This window comes from Salmo salar, chromosome 10 (genome assembly GCF_965601325.2).
Source record: "Salmo salar chromosome 10, fSalSal1, whole genome shotgun sequence".
NCBI lineage: Eukaryota > Metazoa > Chordata > Actinopteri > Salmoniformes > Salmonidae > Salmo > Salmo salar.
This window is the reverse complement of record NC_138300.1, coordinates 3554866-3572002: the sequence shown is the minus strand read 5'-3', so window position 1 is coordinate 3572002 and position 17137 is coordinate 3554866. Positions and strand designations below refer to the sequence as shown.

The window sequence follows — 17137 nt, the reverse complement described above, 5'->3', positions numbered from 1 at the left end:
TCACCATTTTACCAGTATGATTTCCATGGGAATTTTCATAAGTCTTTTCCGTCCCAGTATATTGATTTCAGTCCTTAATTGCTGAGGGATGTTTGAAGTGTAATGTCAAAGTGTAATTCATGGAATGTGGGTGTGTGTGGTATCTCTCTGTTCAATATCAGTTACCCTTTCATTTCTTGACCAGTTGTCCGGGACAGGGATTTTGTTTCCACTGTTCGTAGGCAAGTTCTCTTAATTTGAGGCTACTAAGCCCATCACTGGTCCGTGAGATTCTTGATATGTTTATCAAGCCTAGACTCCATGTCAACAGACCTTGTGTTCCTCTGCTACACTATCATAGATTCTCTTTCACACAGGGCCATTTTTTAGTTTCTTATACGTAAAGCTCTGACGAAGGCCGTGAGGCCGATACGTAAAGCTCTGACGAAGGCCGTGAGGCCGATACGTAAAGCTCTGACGAAGGTCGTGAGGCCGATACGTAAAGCTCTGACGAAGGCCGTGAGGCCGATACGTAAAGCTCTGACGAAGGTCGTGAGGCCGATACGTAAAGCTCTGACGAAGGCCGTGTGGCCGATACGTAAAGCTCTGACGAAGGCCGTGAGTCCGATACATAAAGCTCTGACGAAGGCCGTGTGGCCGATACCTAAAGCTCTGACGAAGGCCATGAGGCCGATACGTAAAGCTCTGAGGAAGGCCGTGAGGCCGACACGTAAAGATCTGACGAAGGCCGTGTGGCCGATACGTAAAGCTCTGACGAAGGCCGTGTGGCCGATACGTAAAGCTCTGACGAAGTCTGTGAGGCTGATACGTAAAGCTCTGACGAAGGCCGTGAGGCCGATACGTAAAGCTCTGACTAAGGCCCTGAGGCCGATACGTAAAGTTCTGACGAAGGCCGTGTGGCCGATACGTAAAGCTCTGACGAAGTCTGTGAGGCCGATACGTAAAGCTCTGACTAAGGCCCTGAGGCCGATACGTAAAGCTCTGACGAAGGCCGTGAGGCCGATACGTAAAGCTTATTAAAGATCAGTGTTACTATCAAGAGCAGTGTGAGGTTTCCTTTTTCCTTCATCTTTTTTGTCAATGTACCTCTTCAGTGTCATTGTCAATTTCTTTTTATCCCTTGCTGCTGCTCATATAGACTTTTTCCCTTCTCTCACTTCCTGTTGTCTGAAGAAACTCAAGGGGTGCTAGACCCCTGCTTGTTTTACGTTTGTATACACGGAACATGATGAGGTCTGCTCTGTAACAATAAAAACGCACCATCTTGAGTGCATTTGCATGACACATTACAAAAATACTATGTAATCATCACTTGAATGGAGTATGATGGCCATTGGCTCAACTGGCTAATGGCTCAACTGGCTAATGGCTCAACTTACCCCATGGCTAATGGCTAATGGCTCAACTTACCCCATGGCTAATGGCTCAACTGGCTAATAGCTCAACTGGCTAATGGCTCAACTTACCCCAAGGCTAATGGCTCAACTGGCTAATTGCTCAACTGGCTAATGGCTCAACTTACCCCATGGCTAATGGCTAATGGCTCAACTTAGCCCAAGGCTAATGGCTCAACTTAGCCCAAGGCTAATGGCTCAACTGGCTAATTGCTCAACTGGCTAATGGCTCAACTTACCCCATGGCCAATGGTTAATGGCTAACGGCTCAACTTACTCCATGGCTCAACTGGCTAATGGCTCAACTTACCCCATGGCTAATGGCTCAACTGGCTAATGGCTCAACTGGCTAATGGCTCAACTGGCTAATGGCTCAACTTACCCCATGGCTAATGGCTCAATTTACCCCATGGCTAATGGCTAATGGCTCAACTGGCTAATGGCTCAACTTACCCCATGGCTAATGGCGCAACGTACCCCATGGCTAATGGCTAAACTGGCTAATGGCTCAACTTACCCCAAGGCTAATGGCTCAACTGGCTAATTGCTCAACTGGCTAATGGCTCAACTTACCCCATGGCTAATGCCTAATGGCTAATGGCTCAACTTACCCCAAGGCTAATGGCTCAACTTACCCCAAGGCTAATGGCTCAACTGGCTAATTGCTCAACTGGCTAATGGCTCAACTTACCCCATGGCTAATGGCTCAACTGGCTAATGGCTCAACTGGCTAATGGCTCAACTTACCCCATGGCTAATGGCTCAACTGGCTAATGGCTCAACTTACCCCATGGCTAATGGCTCAACTGGCTAATGGCTCAACTTACCCCATGGCTAATGGCTCAACTTACCCCATGGCTAATGGCTCAACTTACCCCATGGCTAATGGCTCAACTTACCCCATGGAAAGAATGTTGACTATATTAGCCCACACAGCTACAAGGATGCACTTTCATGCTCGGTTTAGGACTTCATATTGACGCTTATAGAGACCCCAACTGATGTATAGAACAATCTTAAAACCATCTACACTGAACGCAAATATAAACTCAATGTAAAGTAAAGTGCTTCATGAGCTGAAATAAAAGATACCTGAAATTTTCCATACACACAAAAAGTGCATTTCTCTCAAATGTTATGCACAAACTTGAGAGCATTTCTCCTTTGCCTAGATCCAACCACCTGACAGGTGTGGCATATCAATAAACTGATTAAAAAGCATGATCATTACACAGGTGCACCTTGTGCTGGGGACTATAAAAAGGCCACAAAAATGTGCAGTTGTGTCACATAACACAATGCCACAGATGTCTCAAGTTGAGGGAGCGTACAATTGGCATCCTGACTGCAGGAATGTCCATCAGAGTGGTTGCCAGACAATTTAATGTTAATTTATCTACCATAAGCCGCCTCCAACTTCGTTTTAGAGAATTTGGCGTCCAACCGGCCTCACAACCGCAGACCAGGTGTATAACATTGTGTGGGCAAGCGGCTTTCTGATGATAACGTCGTGAACGGCCCCATGGTGGAGGTGGGGTTATGGTATGGGCCCCATGGTGGCGGTGGGGTTATGGTATGGGTCCCATGGTGGAGGTGGGGTTATGGTATGGGCCCCATGGTGGTGGTGGGGTTATGGTATGGGCCCCATGATGGAGGTGGGGTTATGGTATGGGCCCCATGGTGGTGTTGGGGTTATGGTAGGGGCCCCATGGTGGAGGTGGGGTTATGGTATGGGCCCCATGGTGGAGGTGGGGTTATGGTACAGGCCCCATGGTGGAGGTGGGGTTATGGTACGGGCCCCATGGTGGAGGTGGGGTTATGGTATGGGCCCCATGGTGGAGGTGGGGTTATGGTATGGGCCCCATGGTGGAGGTGGGGTTATGGTATGGGGCAGGCATAAGCTACAGACAACAAACACAACTGCATTTTATCAATGGCAATTTGAACGCACAGAGATACCGTGACGAGATCCTGAGGCCCGTTGTCGTTCTACTCATCAGCCGCCGTCACCTCATGTTTCAGCATGATAATGCACGGCCCCCATGCCACAAGGATCTGTACACAATTCCTGGAAGCTGAAAATGTCCCAGTTCTTCCATGGTCTGCATACTCACCAGACATGTCACCCATTGAGCATGTTTGGGATGCTCTGGGTCGACGTGTATAACAGCGTGTTCCAGTTCCCAACAATATCCAGCAAGTTCGCACAGCCGTTAAAGAGTAGTGGGACAACATTCCACAGGCCACAATCAACAGCCTGATCAACTCTATGTGAAGGAGCTGTGTCACGCTGCATGAGACAAATGGTGGTCACACCAGATAGACTGGTTTTCTGATCCACACCACTATCTTTTTTTTAAGGTGTCTGTGACTAACAGATGCATATCTGTATTCTCAGTCGTGTGAAATCCATAGATTAGGGCCTAATTAATTTATTTGCAATCAAACGCCATCTCCTTTGCTATCATAATCATACTAATCATACTAATTCCACTGATTTCAAAACTCGGTCCTCCAGAAAGTGGAGAGCAACATTTATGCAGTCCTACTACGTGATATCTTTCAAAAAAAAGCAGCGTAAAATTTATTTGACTTTGTAAAAATCTGTGTTTTTGGACCGAACTTGCTTCACACTTTTTCCATTTGGTTTCTTCCTTCACAGACTCCATGAAATGGTAACTTGGTTTCCTAGAAACAAGTGGTGAATTAACTAACCCTTTGGCTAAACTTACCCCACAAATGTTTCAGTCATTCCGTTACCAATTTAGCGACAGCACTGATATCAAACTTGATATCAGTAAAAATACTAGAACTAATTGGTAGGTCTACCTTGTTATTTGTGTAAACTTTCATTATCCTTCCTCTTCATGAAGGAGAGAAATTAGGAAAATATCCTCAAGATCCGTTATGTGGCATTTCTGTTCCCCCTAGTTTTATCATTGGAATGTGATAGAAAACGAGGCAACGGTTTGCTTTAGGACCATGTGGACGCCTCCGAGCGGTCAGGCTGTTTGGAGTGTTTATCCGACTGCATAAAAAAAAGTTATAATAATTATGTCCCTCCCCCATTTCTAAAACCAAAGTTGTGCCGCTGGGTTTTTTGGTAATAGAATGACAAGGCAATGTTTCTCAATCCTATAGAAGGCAAATCATTTCTCCAAACTAAATGTTGATATTAGTTGTCGGGGTGCTTTACCTCAACATTATTGTGTATTGATGTATTCTAATATATTTTAATACTTTTTCTGCTAGATGTTTTCTAAGATCGCTTTTCGATCTGTTCGACCAGAAATTAAAGACTTTTGCTAAATTATTACGACGGAAAACGGTTGAAAAATGTATATACGCCTTAATTTCGCAAAAAAATAGACCCTTATCTTTCATTTGACAATCTCCTATGAATTTCACATGTTGGTGCTCATGTGTCCTTTTTACATGGAAATGCCCTATAGTAGGACATACTGTAGCATGTAGCATGTAGACCTACCTGTTCGTAGCGGAGGTTGAGTAACAGGGAGTGGGCAGCATCATGCTGTCCGCCACTGTGAAGGATCAGCTCCTGTCAAGTCCCAGCAACACACAGCCTGCCAAAATAAACATCACAGGAAACTTACGGCAACACACAGCCTGCCAAAATCAACATCACATGTAACTTATGGCAACACACAGCCTGCCAAAATCAACATCACATGTAACTTATGGCAACACACAGCCTGCCAAAATCAACATCACATGTAACTTATGGCAACACACAGCCTGCCAAAATCAACATCACATGTAACGTATGGCAACACACAGCCTGCCAAAATCAACATCACATGTAACTTATGGCAACACACAGCCTGCCAAAATAAACATCACAGGAAACTTACGGCAACACACAGCCTGCCAAAATCAACATCACATGTAACTTATGGCAACACACAGCCTGCCAAAATCAACATCACATGTAACTTATGGCAACACACAGCCTGCCAAAATCAACATCACATGTAACTTATGGCAACACACAGCCTGCCAAAATAAACATCACATGTAACTTATGGCAACACACAGCCTGCCAAAATCAACATCACAGGAAACGTATGGCAACACACAGCCTGCCAAAATAAACATCACATGTAACTTATGGCAACACACAGCCTGCCAAAATCAACACCACAGGAAACTTATGGCAACACACAGCCTGCCAAAATAAACATCACATGTAACTTATGGCAACACACAGCCTGCCAAAATCAACATCACATGTAACTTATGGCAACACACAGCCTGCCAAAATAAACATCACATGTAACTTATGGCAACACACAGCCTGCCAAAATAAACATCACAGGAAACTTACGGCAACACACAGCCTGCCAAAATAAACATCACATGTAACTTATGGCAACACACAGCCTGCCAAAATCAACATCACATGTAACTTATGGCAACACACAGCCTGCCAAAATAAACATCACATGTAACTTATGGCAACACACAGCCTGCCAAAATAAACATCACAGGAAACTTACGGCAACACACAGCCTGCCAAAATAAACATCACATGTAACTTATGGCAACACACAGCCTGCCAAAATAAACATCACATGTAACTTATGGCAACACACAGCCTGCCAAAATAAACATCACATGTAACTTACGGCAACACACAGCCTGCCAAAATAAACATCACATGTAACTTATGGCAACACACAGCCTGCCAAAATAAACATCACATGTAACTTATGGCAACACACAGCCTGCCAAAATAAACATCACATGTAACTTATGGCAACACACAGCCTGCCAAAATAAACATCACATGTAACTTACAGCAACACACAACATCCTGCTAGCAAAGAATGAGGGCAATTATACAGGAACAGAATGACAGATTTTTTTTCACTTTAAAAGTATGCCGAGCTAAAACCAATGATTTCAAAGTTCAACAAACCATACAACTCTATACACAAGGACTACTTTGAACAATTTACACTGAACATTTTACAAAAACACATTTACTCCAACAGTGCAGATGCAAAGTTTAGTAACGGAATGATGGTAAAATTCCCCTATGTGGGCACGTTTTCACAAAACTCCTAAATATCTACTCTCGGGTTAAGATTCAAAGATGTCTATATGTATAAACAATGGGGTGTCACCTAAATCTATTTTGGTTAATTGAACTACAGTAAGTGAAGTAGATTTATACCCGGTAACAGAATTACGGTAACGGAATCACATAATGATCTCTGATCTGTAGTACACAAATCAAATCAAATGTATTTATATAGCCCTTCTTACATCAGCTGATATCTCAAAGTGCTGTACAGAAACCCAGCCTAAAACCCCCAAACAGCAAGCAATGCAGGTGTAGAAGCACGGTGGCTAATGCATAATTAAGAAGCACAGAAATGCATAATTATGGATATGAATGTTTTATTTATTTAACTAGGTAAGTCAGTTAAGAACAAATTATTATTTACAATGACGGCCTACCAAGAGGCAAATAGGCCTCCTGCGGGTACGAGGGCTGAGATTAAAAATGTAGGACAAACACATCATGACAAGAACACAATTCTCTTCATAGTGATGTATCCTGAATAGGTACACAAAGGTAGAAAAATCATAGACGTCAGTGTTTCACTTCAGACAGGACACATATCCCAGGACATACTTCAGACAGGACACACATCCCAGGACATACTTCAGACAGGACACACATCCCAGGACATACTTCAGACAGGACACACATCCCAGGACATACTTCTGACAGGACACACATCCCAGGACATACTTCAGACAGGACACATATCCCAGGACATACTTCAGACAGGACACATATCCCAGGACATACTTCAGACAGGACACATATCCCAGGACATACTTCAGACAGGACACATATCCCAGGACATACTTCAGACAGGACACAGGCTATGGTTATTGCGAGTAACCTTATTTATGTTCCTTTAACACAACCTTCTAGTGAGTTTATACAAACTTATCGCCTACCATTCTGATAGATTGGAGATGGTCAGAAAACGTGGTTACCCCTTTTTTCTCCCCAATTTCGTGGTATCCAATTGGGAGTTACAGTCTTGTCTCATCGCTGCAACTCCCTGTACGGACTCGGGAGAGGCAAAGGCCGAGTATGAAGGGGTGCGTAACTGGTGGCAGTGAAGTCAGACGTAGGAGAGCAGAACTCGATAATAGCCGGAGCAGTTTTAATTTCAAAACCAACGGCATAAAGAAATCACCAACTTGGGTACAAAACCCGACGCGCACCAGTAAACATGTGCACAAGCACTTACAACAAACAATTCCACACAAAGACATGGGGGGGGGGAACAGAGGGTTAAATACACAACACTTAATGAGGGAAATGAGAACCAGGTGTGTAGGAAAACAAGACAAAACAAATGGAAAATGAAAAGTGGATCGACAATGGCTAGAAGACCGGTGACGCCAACCGCCGAACGCTGCCCGAACAAGGAGAGGAACCAACTTCGGTGGAAGTTGTGACACCGAGAGCGGTGCGTTCTCCGAAACACAACCCAACCATTCTTGACACGATGCCCACTTAACCCGGAAGCCAGCCGCACCAATATGTCGGAGGAAACACTGTACACCTTGCGACCTTGTCAGCGTGCACTGCGCCAGGCCCGCCACAGGAGTCGCTAGTGCACGATAGGACAAGGACATCCCTGCCGGTCAAACCCTCCCCTAACCCTGGTGACGCTGGGCCAATTGTGCGAGGTCGTGGCCGGCTGTAACAGAGCCTGGACTCGAACCCAGAATCTCTAGTGGCACAGCTAGACCACTGCGCCACTCAGGAGGCCCTAGTAAAACCTTTCTTATGAATGACCTCATTACTGAGCGCCAAGTTGATTGCATGTTTCTCACTGAAACACCCATAACCACAGCCATACTCTGGACCTGGATATTACCAAGGGGCTTTCTACTGGGCCCAGCCATAACCATAGCCATACTCTGGACCTGGTTATCACCAAGGGGCTTTCTACTGGGCCCAGCCATAACCACAGCCATACTCTGGACCTGGTTATCACCAAGGGGCTTTCTACTGGGCCCACCCATAACCACAGCCATACTCTGGACCTGGTTATCACCAAGGGGCTTTCTACTGGGCCCACCCATAACCACAGCCATACTCTGGACCTGGTTATCACCAAGGGGCTTTCTACTGGGCCCACCCATAACCACAGCCATACTCTGGACCTGGTTATCACCAAGGGGCTTTCTACTGGGCCCACCCATAACCACAGCCGTACTCTGGACCTGGTTATCACCAAGGGGCTTTCTACTGGGCCCACCCATAACCACAGCCATACTCTGGACCTGGTTATCACCAAGGGGCTTTCTACTGGGCCCACCCATAACCACAGCCATACTCTGGACCTGGTTATCACCAAGGGGCTTTCTACTGGGCCGACGCATAACCACAGCCATACTCTGGACCTGGTTATCACCAAGGGGCTTTCTACTGGGCCCACCCATAACCACAGCCGTACTCTGGACCTGGTTATCACCAAGGGGCTTTCTACTGGGCCGACGCATAACCACAGCCATACTCTGGACCTGGTTATCACCAAGGGGCTTTCTATTGACATATCCTGTATTGTTGATGTTGCTTTATCTGATCACCACTGGGGATGTTTACTACCTTGTTGCCCAGAGCAATAATGAACACATTATTAAGAAACACTACCTCACCTCTGAAGTTGGTACAGATTTCATTGAGTGTCTGAACAATACTCCACCTATTCGGCCTTTCACTTGTGGTGATTTAGTTGATAACTTTAATAGTACACTTTTTGTACCTTTATTTAACTAGGCAAGTCAGTTAAGAACACACTCTTATTTTACAATGACGGCCTAGGAACAGTGGGTTAACTGCCTTGTTCAGGGGCAGAATGACAGATTTTTTTACCTTGTCAGCTCGGGGATTCGATCTTGCAACCTTTCGGTTACTAGTCCAACGCTCTAACCACTAGGCTACCATTGATGCCATAGCTCAATTAAGGTTGAAAAAGGCCACATCCAAATGGAGAGGCCCTTAGATGAGTGAGGAAACTAGTACATTAAAGAGGCATTGCAGAAAGTCAGAGCAGAGGTGGAGAAAGTCAAAGTTGCAGGTACACTATGATATTCTGAGAGAGCAACTACAAATGCCAAACAGGGCTCATTTTATAACGATCACTAACGAGAAAAATTTGAGTGCTCTTCTTGACCATTGATGGCCTGATAAATCCTACCCCAGCAAACAAAGCTATGCGAGCTTTCCTCCACATCTAAATGTGGTGAGTTTGCACAGACGATACATAACTTTACATTTCTGTGTCACAAGAGGATTTCAGCTCCACGGATAAATTATTAGACTGTATTAGTGATTGAAATACTCACAACTTCCACGAGCTAAATCAAGGCAAGAACGAGGTACTTATTGTTGGAGCCAAAGCATAGAGAGAGAATCTGGCCGCACATTTTAATGCACAGGCAATAAAGGATAAAACCCCAGGTAAAAAAAAAAAAAAACGAGTTATTTTAGATTCTTTACAAAATTTCAAATCACACATTAGGAATGTGACCAAAATAGCTTTTTACCACTTGAGGAACATCTCCAAGGTGTGGCCGTTTCTCTCTCAGGCTGATACAGAGAGACTCATCCATGCTTTTACTACAAGCAGGCTTGACTACTGTAATGCTCTCCTGTCTGGTCTACACAACAAAGCCATTGGTCAACTGCAAACATACAGAATGCTGCAGCACAGATACTGACCAAGACCAAATGGAGAGCTCACATTACACCGGTTTTAAGGTCTCTGCACTGCCTGTGAGTTTTAGAATTCATTTGAAGATTCTTCTATTGGTTTTCAACTCACTCCATGATTGTTCACCCCAATACATGTCAGACATGCTTTTAAGTTATGTACCCAGTAGGTCCCTCAGGTCCTCTGGCCTTTTAACTATCCCAAAGCCCAGGACCAAGAGGCATGGAGAGGCAGCTTTTAGTTATTATGCTCCCAGCCTCTGGAATAGCCTGCCAGAGAACCTGAGGGGAGACAAGAGGCATGGAGAGACAGCCTTTAGTTACTATACCCCCATCCTTTAGTTACTATGCTCCCAGCCTTTAGTTACTATGCCCCCAGCCTTTAGTTACTATGACCCCAGCCTTTAGTTACTATGACCCCAGCCTTTAGTTACTATGCCCCCAGCCTTTAGTTACTATGCTCCCAGCCTTTAGTTACTATGCCCCCAGCCTCTGGAATAGCCTGCCAGAGAACCTGAGGGGGACCAAGAGGCATGGAGAGGCAGCCTTTAGTTATTATGCCCCCAGCCTTTAGTTACTATGCTCCCAGCCTTTAGTTACTATGCCCCCATCCTTTAGTTACTATGCCCCCAGCCTTTAGTTACTATGCTCCCAGCCTTTAGTTACTATGCCCCCAGCCTCTGGAATAGCCTGCCAGAGAACCTGAGGGGGACCAAGAGGCATGGAGAGGCAGCCTTTAGTTATTATGCCCCCAGCCTTTAGTTACTATGCTCCCAGCCTTTAGTTACTATGCCCCCAGCCTCTGGAATAGCCTGCCAGAGAACCTGAGGGGGACCAAGAGGCATGGAGAGGCAGCCTTTACTTATTAAGCCCCCAGCCTCTAGTTACTATGCTCCCAGCCTTTAGTTACTATGGGCCCCCAGCCTCTGGAATAGCCTGCCAGAGAACCTAAGGGGGGCCAAGAGGCATGGAGAGGCAGCCTTTAGTTACTATGCCCCCAGCCTTTAGTTATTATGCCCCCAGCCTTTAGTTACTATGCCCCCAGCCTTTAGTTATTATGCCCCCAGCCTTTAGTTATTATGCCCCCAGCCTTTAGTTACTATGCTCCCAGCCTTTAGTTACTATGGGCCCCCAGCCTCTGGAATAGCCTGCCAGAGAACCTGAGGGAGGACCAAGAGGCATGGAGAGACAGCCTTTAGTTATTATGCCCCCAGCCTCTGGAATAGCCTGCCAGAGAACCTGAGGGGAGCCAGGAGGCATGGAGAGACAGCCTTTAGTTACTATGCCCCCATGCCTTTAGTTACTATGACCCCCAGCCTCTTAGTTATCTATGGGCCCCCAGCGCTCTGGAATAGCCCTGCCAGAGAACCTGAGGGGGAACAAGAGGCATGGAGAGGCAGCCTTTAGTTACTATGCCCCCAGCCTTTAGTTATTATGGGCCCCCAGCCCTTAGTTACTATGGGCCCCCAGCCTCTGGAATAGCCTGCCAGAGAACCTGAGGGGGACCAAGAGGCATGGAGAGACAGACTTTAGTTACTATGGGCCCCCAGCCTCTGGAATAGCCTGCCAGAGAACCTGAGGGGGACCAAGAGGCATGGAGAGACATCCTTTAGTTACTATACCCCCAGCCTTTAGTTACTATGCCCCCAGCCCTTAGTTATTATGGGCCCCCAGCCTCTGGAATAGCCTGCCAGAGAACCTGAGGGGGAACAAGAGGCATGGAGAGGCAGCCTTTAGTTACTATGCCCCCAGCCTTTAGTTATTATGGGCCCCCAGCCCTTAGTTACTATGGGCCCCCAGCCTCTGGAATAGCCTGCCAGAGAACCTGAGAGGGACCAAGAGGCATGGAGAGGCAGCTTTTAGTTACTATGCCCCCAGCCCTTAGTTATTATGCCCCCAGCCTTTAGTTACTATGGGCCGCGGGCCCCAGCCTCTGGTAGTTGAGGGGCCTGAGGGGGGGGGCTGGGGCGCCGGCCCAGCCTCTGGAATAGCCTGCCAGAGAACCTGAGGAGGTCTGAAACTATGGACATATTTAAAAGGGATCTTAAAACACCTTTTTAGCTTTGCTTTTCCTGAGGGTGCTTTTAAGTTGTTCAGCTTGTGTCATTCTTTTGTTTATCTTATGTTTGTTGTGTAGTAAATATTTCAGCTTTTGTTTTTGTTAGTTTTGCATTCCATGTCTGAAATGTGCTGTATAAATAAAAGCTTGATTTGATATAGTCAGATTAATGATACACCATTTTGGCAAATTAATTAAAAAATTTGAAAGGCTATTGAGTCAACGTGCCGTGCCACCTACAGCCACTCTGCTCAGAGGGACTTTTCTGAACCTGCAGCAGTAATTTACCAGCAATATAGTCTGTTATCTAGTAGCACTAGTAGGGAGGAGGAGGAGGAGGACATGATGTGAGTTCAGTGGAAATACAAACTTGACTCTCACTGATGGGAAACCAACCCACCAACATATCCTCATCCAATGTTAATACGGCCTACATGTCCTCAAATGGCTCTCTATTCCCTATTTAGTGCAAAACAAGGGCACTATATAGGGTGAAGGGTGTCATTTGGGACACATCGCGCAGGCACACAGTCCAGGGTTATAACTTCTAGGTTAGAAACCATATAGTCAGTCCAGGGTTATAACCTCTAGGTTAGAAACCATAGTCAGTCCAGGGTTATAACTTCTAGGTTAGAAACCATACAGTCAGTCCAGGGTTAGAACTTCTAGGTTAGAAACCATACAGTCAGTCCAGGGTTATAACTTCTAGGTTAGAAACCATACAGTCAGTCCAGGGTTAGAACTTCTAGGTTAGAAACCGTACAGTCAGTCCAGGGTTATAACTTCTAGGTGAGAAACCATACAGTCAGTCCAGGGTTATAACTTCTAGGTGAGAAACCATACAGTCAGTCCAGGGTTATAACTTCTAGGTTAGAAACCATACAGTCAGTCCAGGGTTAGAACTTCTAGGTTAGAAACCATACAGTCAGTCCAGGGTTATAACTTACTTCTAGGTTAGAAACCATACAGTCAGTCCAGGGTTATAACTTCTAGGTTAGAAACCATACAGTCAGTCCAGGGTTATAACTTCTAAGTTAGAAACCATACAGTCAGTCCAGGGTTATAACTTCTAGGTTAGAAACCATACAGTCAGTCCAGGGTTATAACTTCTAGGTGAGAAACCATACAGTCAGTCCAGGGTTATAACTTCTAGGTTAGAAACCATACAGTCAGTCCAGGGTTATAACTTCTAGGTGAGAAACCATACAGTCAGTCCAGGGTTATAACTTCTAGGTGAGAAACCATACAGTCAGTCCAGGGTTATAACTTCTAGGTTAGAAACCATACAGTCAGTCCAGGGTTATAACCTCTAGGTTAGAAACCATACAGTCAGTCCAGGGTTATAACTTACTTCTAGGTTAGAAACCATACAGTCAGTCCAGGGTTATAACTTCTAGGTTAGAAACCATACAGTCAGTCCAGGGTTATAACTTACTTCTAGGTTAGAAACCATACAGTCAGTCCAGGGTTATAACTTCTAGGTGAGAAACCATACAGTCAGTCCAGGGTTATAACCTCTAGGTTAGAAACCATAGTCAGTCCAGGGTTATAACTTCTAGGTTAGAAACCATACAGTCAGTCCAGGGTTAGAACTTCTAGGTTAGAAACCATACAGTCAGTCCAGGGTTATAACTTCTAGGTTAGAAACCATACAGTCAGTCCAGGGTTATAACCTCTAGGTTAGAAACCATACAGTCAGTCCAGGGTTATAACTTCTAGGTTAGAAACCATACAGTCAGTCCAGGGTTATAACTTCTAGGTTAGAAACCATACAGTCAGTCCAGGGTTATAACTTCTAGGTTAGAAACCATACAGTCAGTCCAGGGTTATAACTTACTTCTAGGTTAGAAACCATACAGTCAGTCCAGGGTTATAACCTCTAGGTTAGAAACCATACAGTCAGTCCAGGGTTATAACTTCTAGGTTAGAAACCATACAGTCAGTCCAGGGTTATAACTTCTAGGTTAGAAACCATACAGTCAGTCCAGGGTTTTAAAAGTTCAGGTCTATGATATGTGAGAAAGCTGGCTGGCCTCAGCTAGTCTAGGGGCTATATTCAGGTCCTCAACATTCCAGATCTTTTACAAAGTTATGTGTTTTTACATAGACGGATAACCAACAATCAGAAGTATATTTACATGGTTACATTGGTGGTACAAAACCTGAGTAACTTAATTAAATATTTAAGGTGAGGACAGGTTTGTGTTTTTGACAGCTTGATTGAATAGGAGTATTTATAATTTGCTATGGTTTGGGAAAGAGTCTCCAAGTGTGATGCACACAGCCTAAAGCAGGGGTATGTAACTAGATTCAGCTGTCAGAACAAATGGTCAGGGGATGGAAAATAATTAACACACTGCAAATTGACCATAACTAAGGCCATAAAGAGAATGTAAAAGAAAAATCACTCACGAGCCGGTTTTGGCCCGCAGGCCGCGTGTTGCAGACCCCTGGCCTAGAGGCTATACATCTCAGAACATTTTGCTGATGAAGTCAGTGTAGTCAGTCACGTTTGCGTTTTCCAGTAGCGTTGACCCTGATTCAGAACAGAAGCTGAACTCATATTTTCCAACAGTTCACATTCTGCTTGACACGGTCACACACTGCGTGAGCAGCAGCGCATGCAAAGGCGCACAGAAACTGCCCCCGGGACGTCTATCCTATCGACCACAAAAATCTGCGTCGAGCGCAATTTCGATTGGTGCCTCTTCCTGTCGCTTTCCTGTGTTCAGAACTACGGTCTTTCAGTTATCAAAATGAACTTTCAGAAGCTTTTATTGTGACAGTGAATTTAAAATGTCAGAAGTTGACTTTCTGATTCTTGACATGGGAAATACTACAGGCACGTGCATTACACCCTGGACCAGAGCTAGACGCGCCTTGCAATTGTACCTTCAGAACAAAATATTCAGGAAATTATTTGTTTTTTTTATTGCAACAAATCTTTACCGATAACATTTAAACGTTGTGAAAGAAGCATGAACAAATTTCGTAGTGCGGTGGAAACATAAAGGCATTGGAGAGTAGTGACCCATGAACAGATCTCGTAGTGCGGTGGAAACATAAAGGCATTGGAGAGTAGTGACCCATGAACAGATCTCGTAGTGCGGTGGAAACATAAAGGCATTGGAGAGTAGTGACCCATGAACAGATCTCGTAGTGCGGTGGAAACATAAAGGCATTTAGTGACCCTAGCATGCACTTCAACCTAGTAATTTAGCTCCATTTTTCGCAGTCGCTTGGTGGTAGTTGAACAAATTCAAATCTAGGTAGTTTTTCAGTAGTTGAATACTTTTTTTTGCCATCAGGGTAACTACTGGAATTACACAATACTTGTTTTGCAAATATAAAAGATGGTTGGCATAGGCAATCATTTCCTTTCCTTCTCACCGTCACAAGCGCCTAATTCTCACTTTTAAAAAGTTGTTTTTTTAATAGGCTAAATTACACTGTGGTAACATATGACCCAATAGTGATCTGTTCTTGCAATTTGTATTCAATGACATTCCAGATTTGCATAAGACAATTTTTCACTAAGTATTTGGATGTAGCAAACGCCTTTTTAAAAGTAACTTCAGTTAAGTAAACTATATTTTTCTTAAAGCTCTTTGGGCGACCGCACCAAATTCACATAGAAATGTGAGTCATAGATCTTTCATTAGCTTTGAAAGCAAATCTAAGAAGCAGTATAGCTGTTCTATGTGTGCTATTTCTATGCTTCCCATTCTTAAGATTAGTTTGAGTCTATTACTTTCAGTTTTGTACACCAGCTTCAAACAGCTGAAAATACAATATTTAGTTATGGAAAATATATTTCACAAGATTGTAGACGGTACAATGATTCTCTACACAATGACTGTTTGTTCCTATTACATACACTGAAATTAGGTGAACTACGATCATTTTAGCAACCAGGAGCAATTTCTGCATAGTGCATATTTAAGGGTAGCTTTAGTGCAGTTTAACTTCTTCCATTTTGAAGTAATTGATAGATTGGTACACTATATTTTCAGAGTAACTTCCTGGTGTAAGTGAAAAAGATGAGATCCACATGTCGTATTAACCAGGGCACAGTGCTCTAGAAAGGCGATTTCACCTACCTCATGTCCAAAAGAAAGATTTTAATCCAGATCGGACGGTTTGTTCCAAATCCTATGCGTAAAAAGTTGAAAATCGAAGAGTCGGTATGATATGTATGTCTCGACACTCGCACTCAAGTGACACTGTGAAGAGAGAAACGTTTACCGAGAGCCGCCTCCTCTCTTCTGTAGACGTCATGACAAAGTCAACACGTTGATGGCGACATCACAGGTCGTAACATTTACAGCTGAGGAACAACTACGGTTCTCTCACGTTAATCATTTTAGGCTGCAGTTGCAACGAACAAAAATGTATAATTTAGTCATTAATCAAGCCATCGCTAACATCATCATTACTAGCAGTATGGATGAAGGTCGTAACCAAACTTTTGCGGAGATATTGGATGTTGAGACTTCCAAGGAGAAAATAGCTTTCGCTGAAACTCATTCACATGCTTGCAGTCATACCGGAATACCCCAACCAGAGAGCAACTTCCAAAGAGGCTGAGGAGTGAACCATCACCGAGTCAGCTACAGGACAACATCATCCGTATCCTCGCTGCTAAAATCAGAGGAACGAAAGCGACATCGTGGAGTTGGTGAAATAACACTGTCAAGCGATTGATTTCAATTCCGAGGAAGTAAAAACTCTGAAGTAGCACAACGCAACATTGAAAACTCAGGTTGCAAAAGCAGGAGAAGAACCTCATTGAAATGGAGTCAGTGGTAAACGAGACTGACCTGTAGGGTCGGAGATGGAATCTACGAATTTACGGAATCGCAGAAAGATCTGAGGAGAACATCAACGCAAAGTGAAGGACATTTGCAGGAC

The 17137-nt window shown here is 44.4% G+C and overlaps 1 protein-coding gene across 3 annotated transcripts in view; it reads right to left on the bottom strand.

Annotated features, from left to right (window-relative positions):
* The window catches only part of traf3ip2l (TRAF3 interacting protein 2-like), a 220276-nt gene extending 203560 nt beyond the window's left edge, over positions 1–16716 (bottom strand). The window contains exons 1-2 of one of the 3 annotated variants that reach the window (XM_045687235.2): positions 16327–16716; positions 4882–4978 (exon numbers count right to left, since the gene is read on the bottom strand). In XM_045687235.2, coding sequence (XP_045543191.1) covers positions 4882–4925 — 44 coding nt within the window. In that variant the 5' untranslated portion in view covers positions 4926–4978; positions 16327–16716. The remainder of the gene's footprint in view (positions 1–4881; positions 4979–16326) is intronic. The other 2 variants (XM_045687234.2, XM_045687236.2) reach the window with 2 other exon arrangements.
* Between the last annotated feature and the right edge of the window lie 421 nt (positions 16717–17137).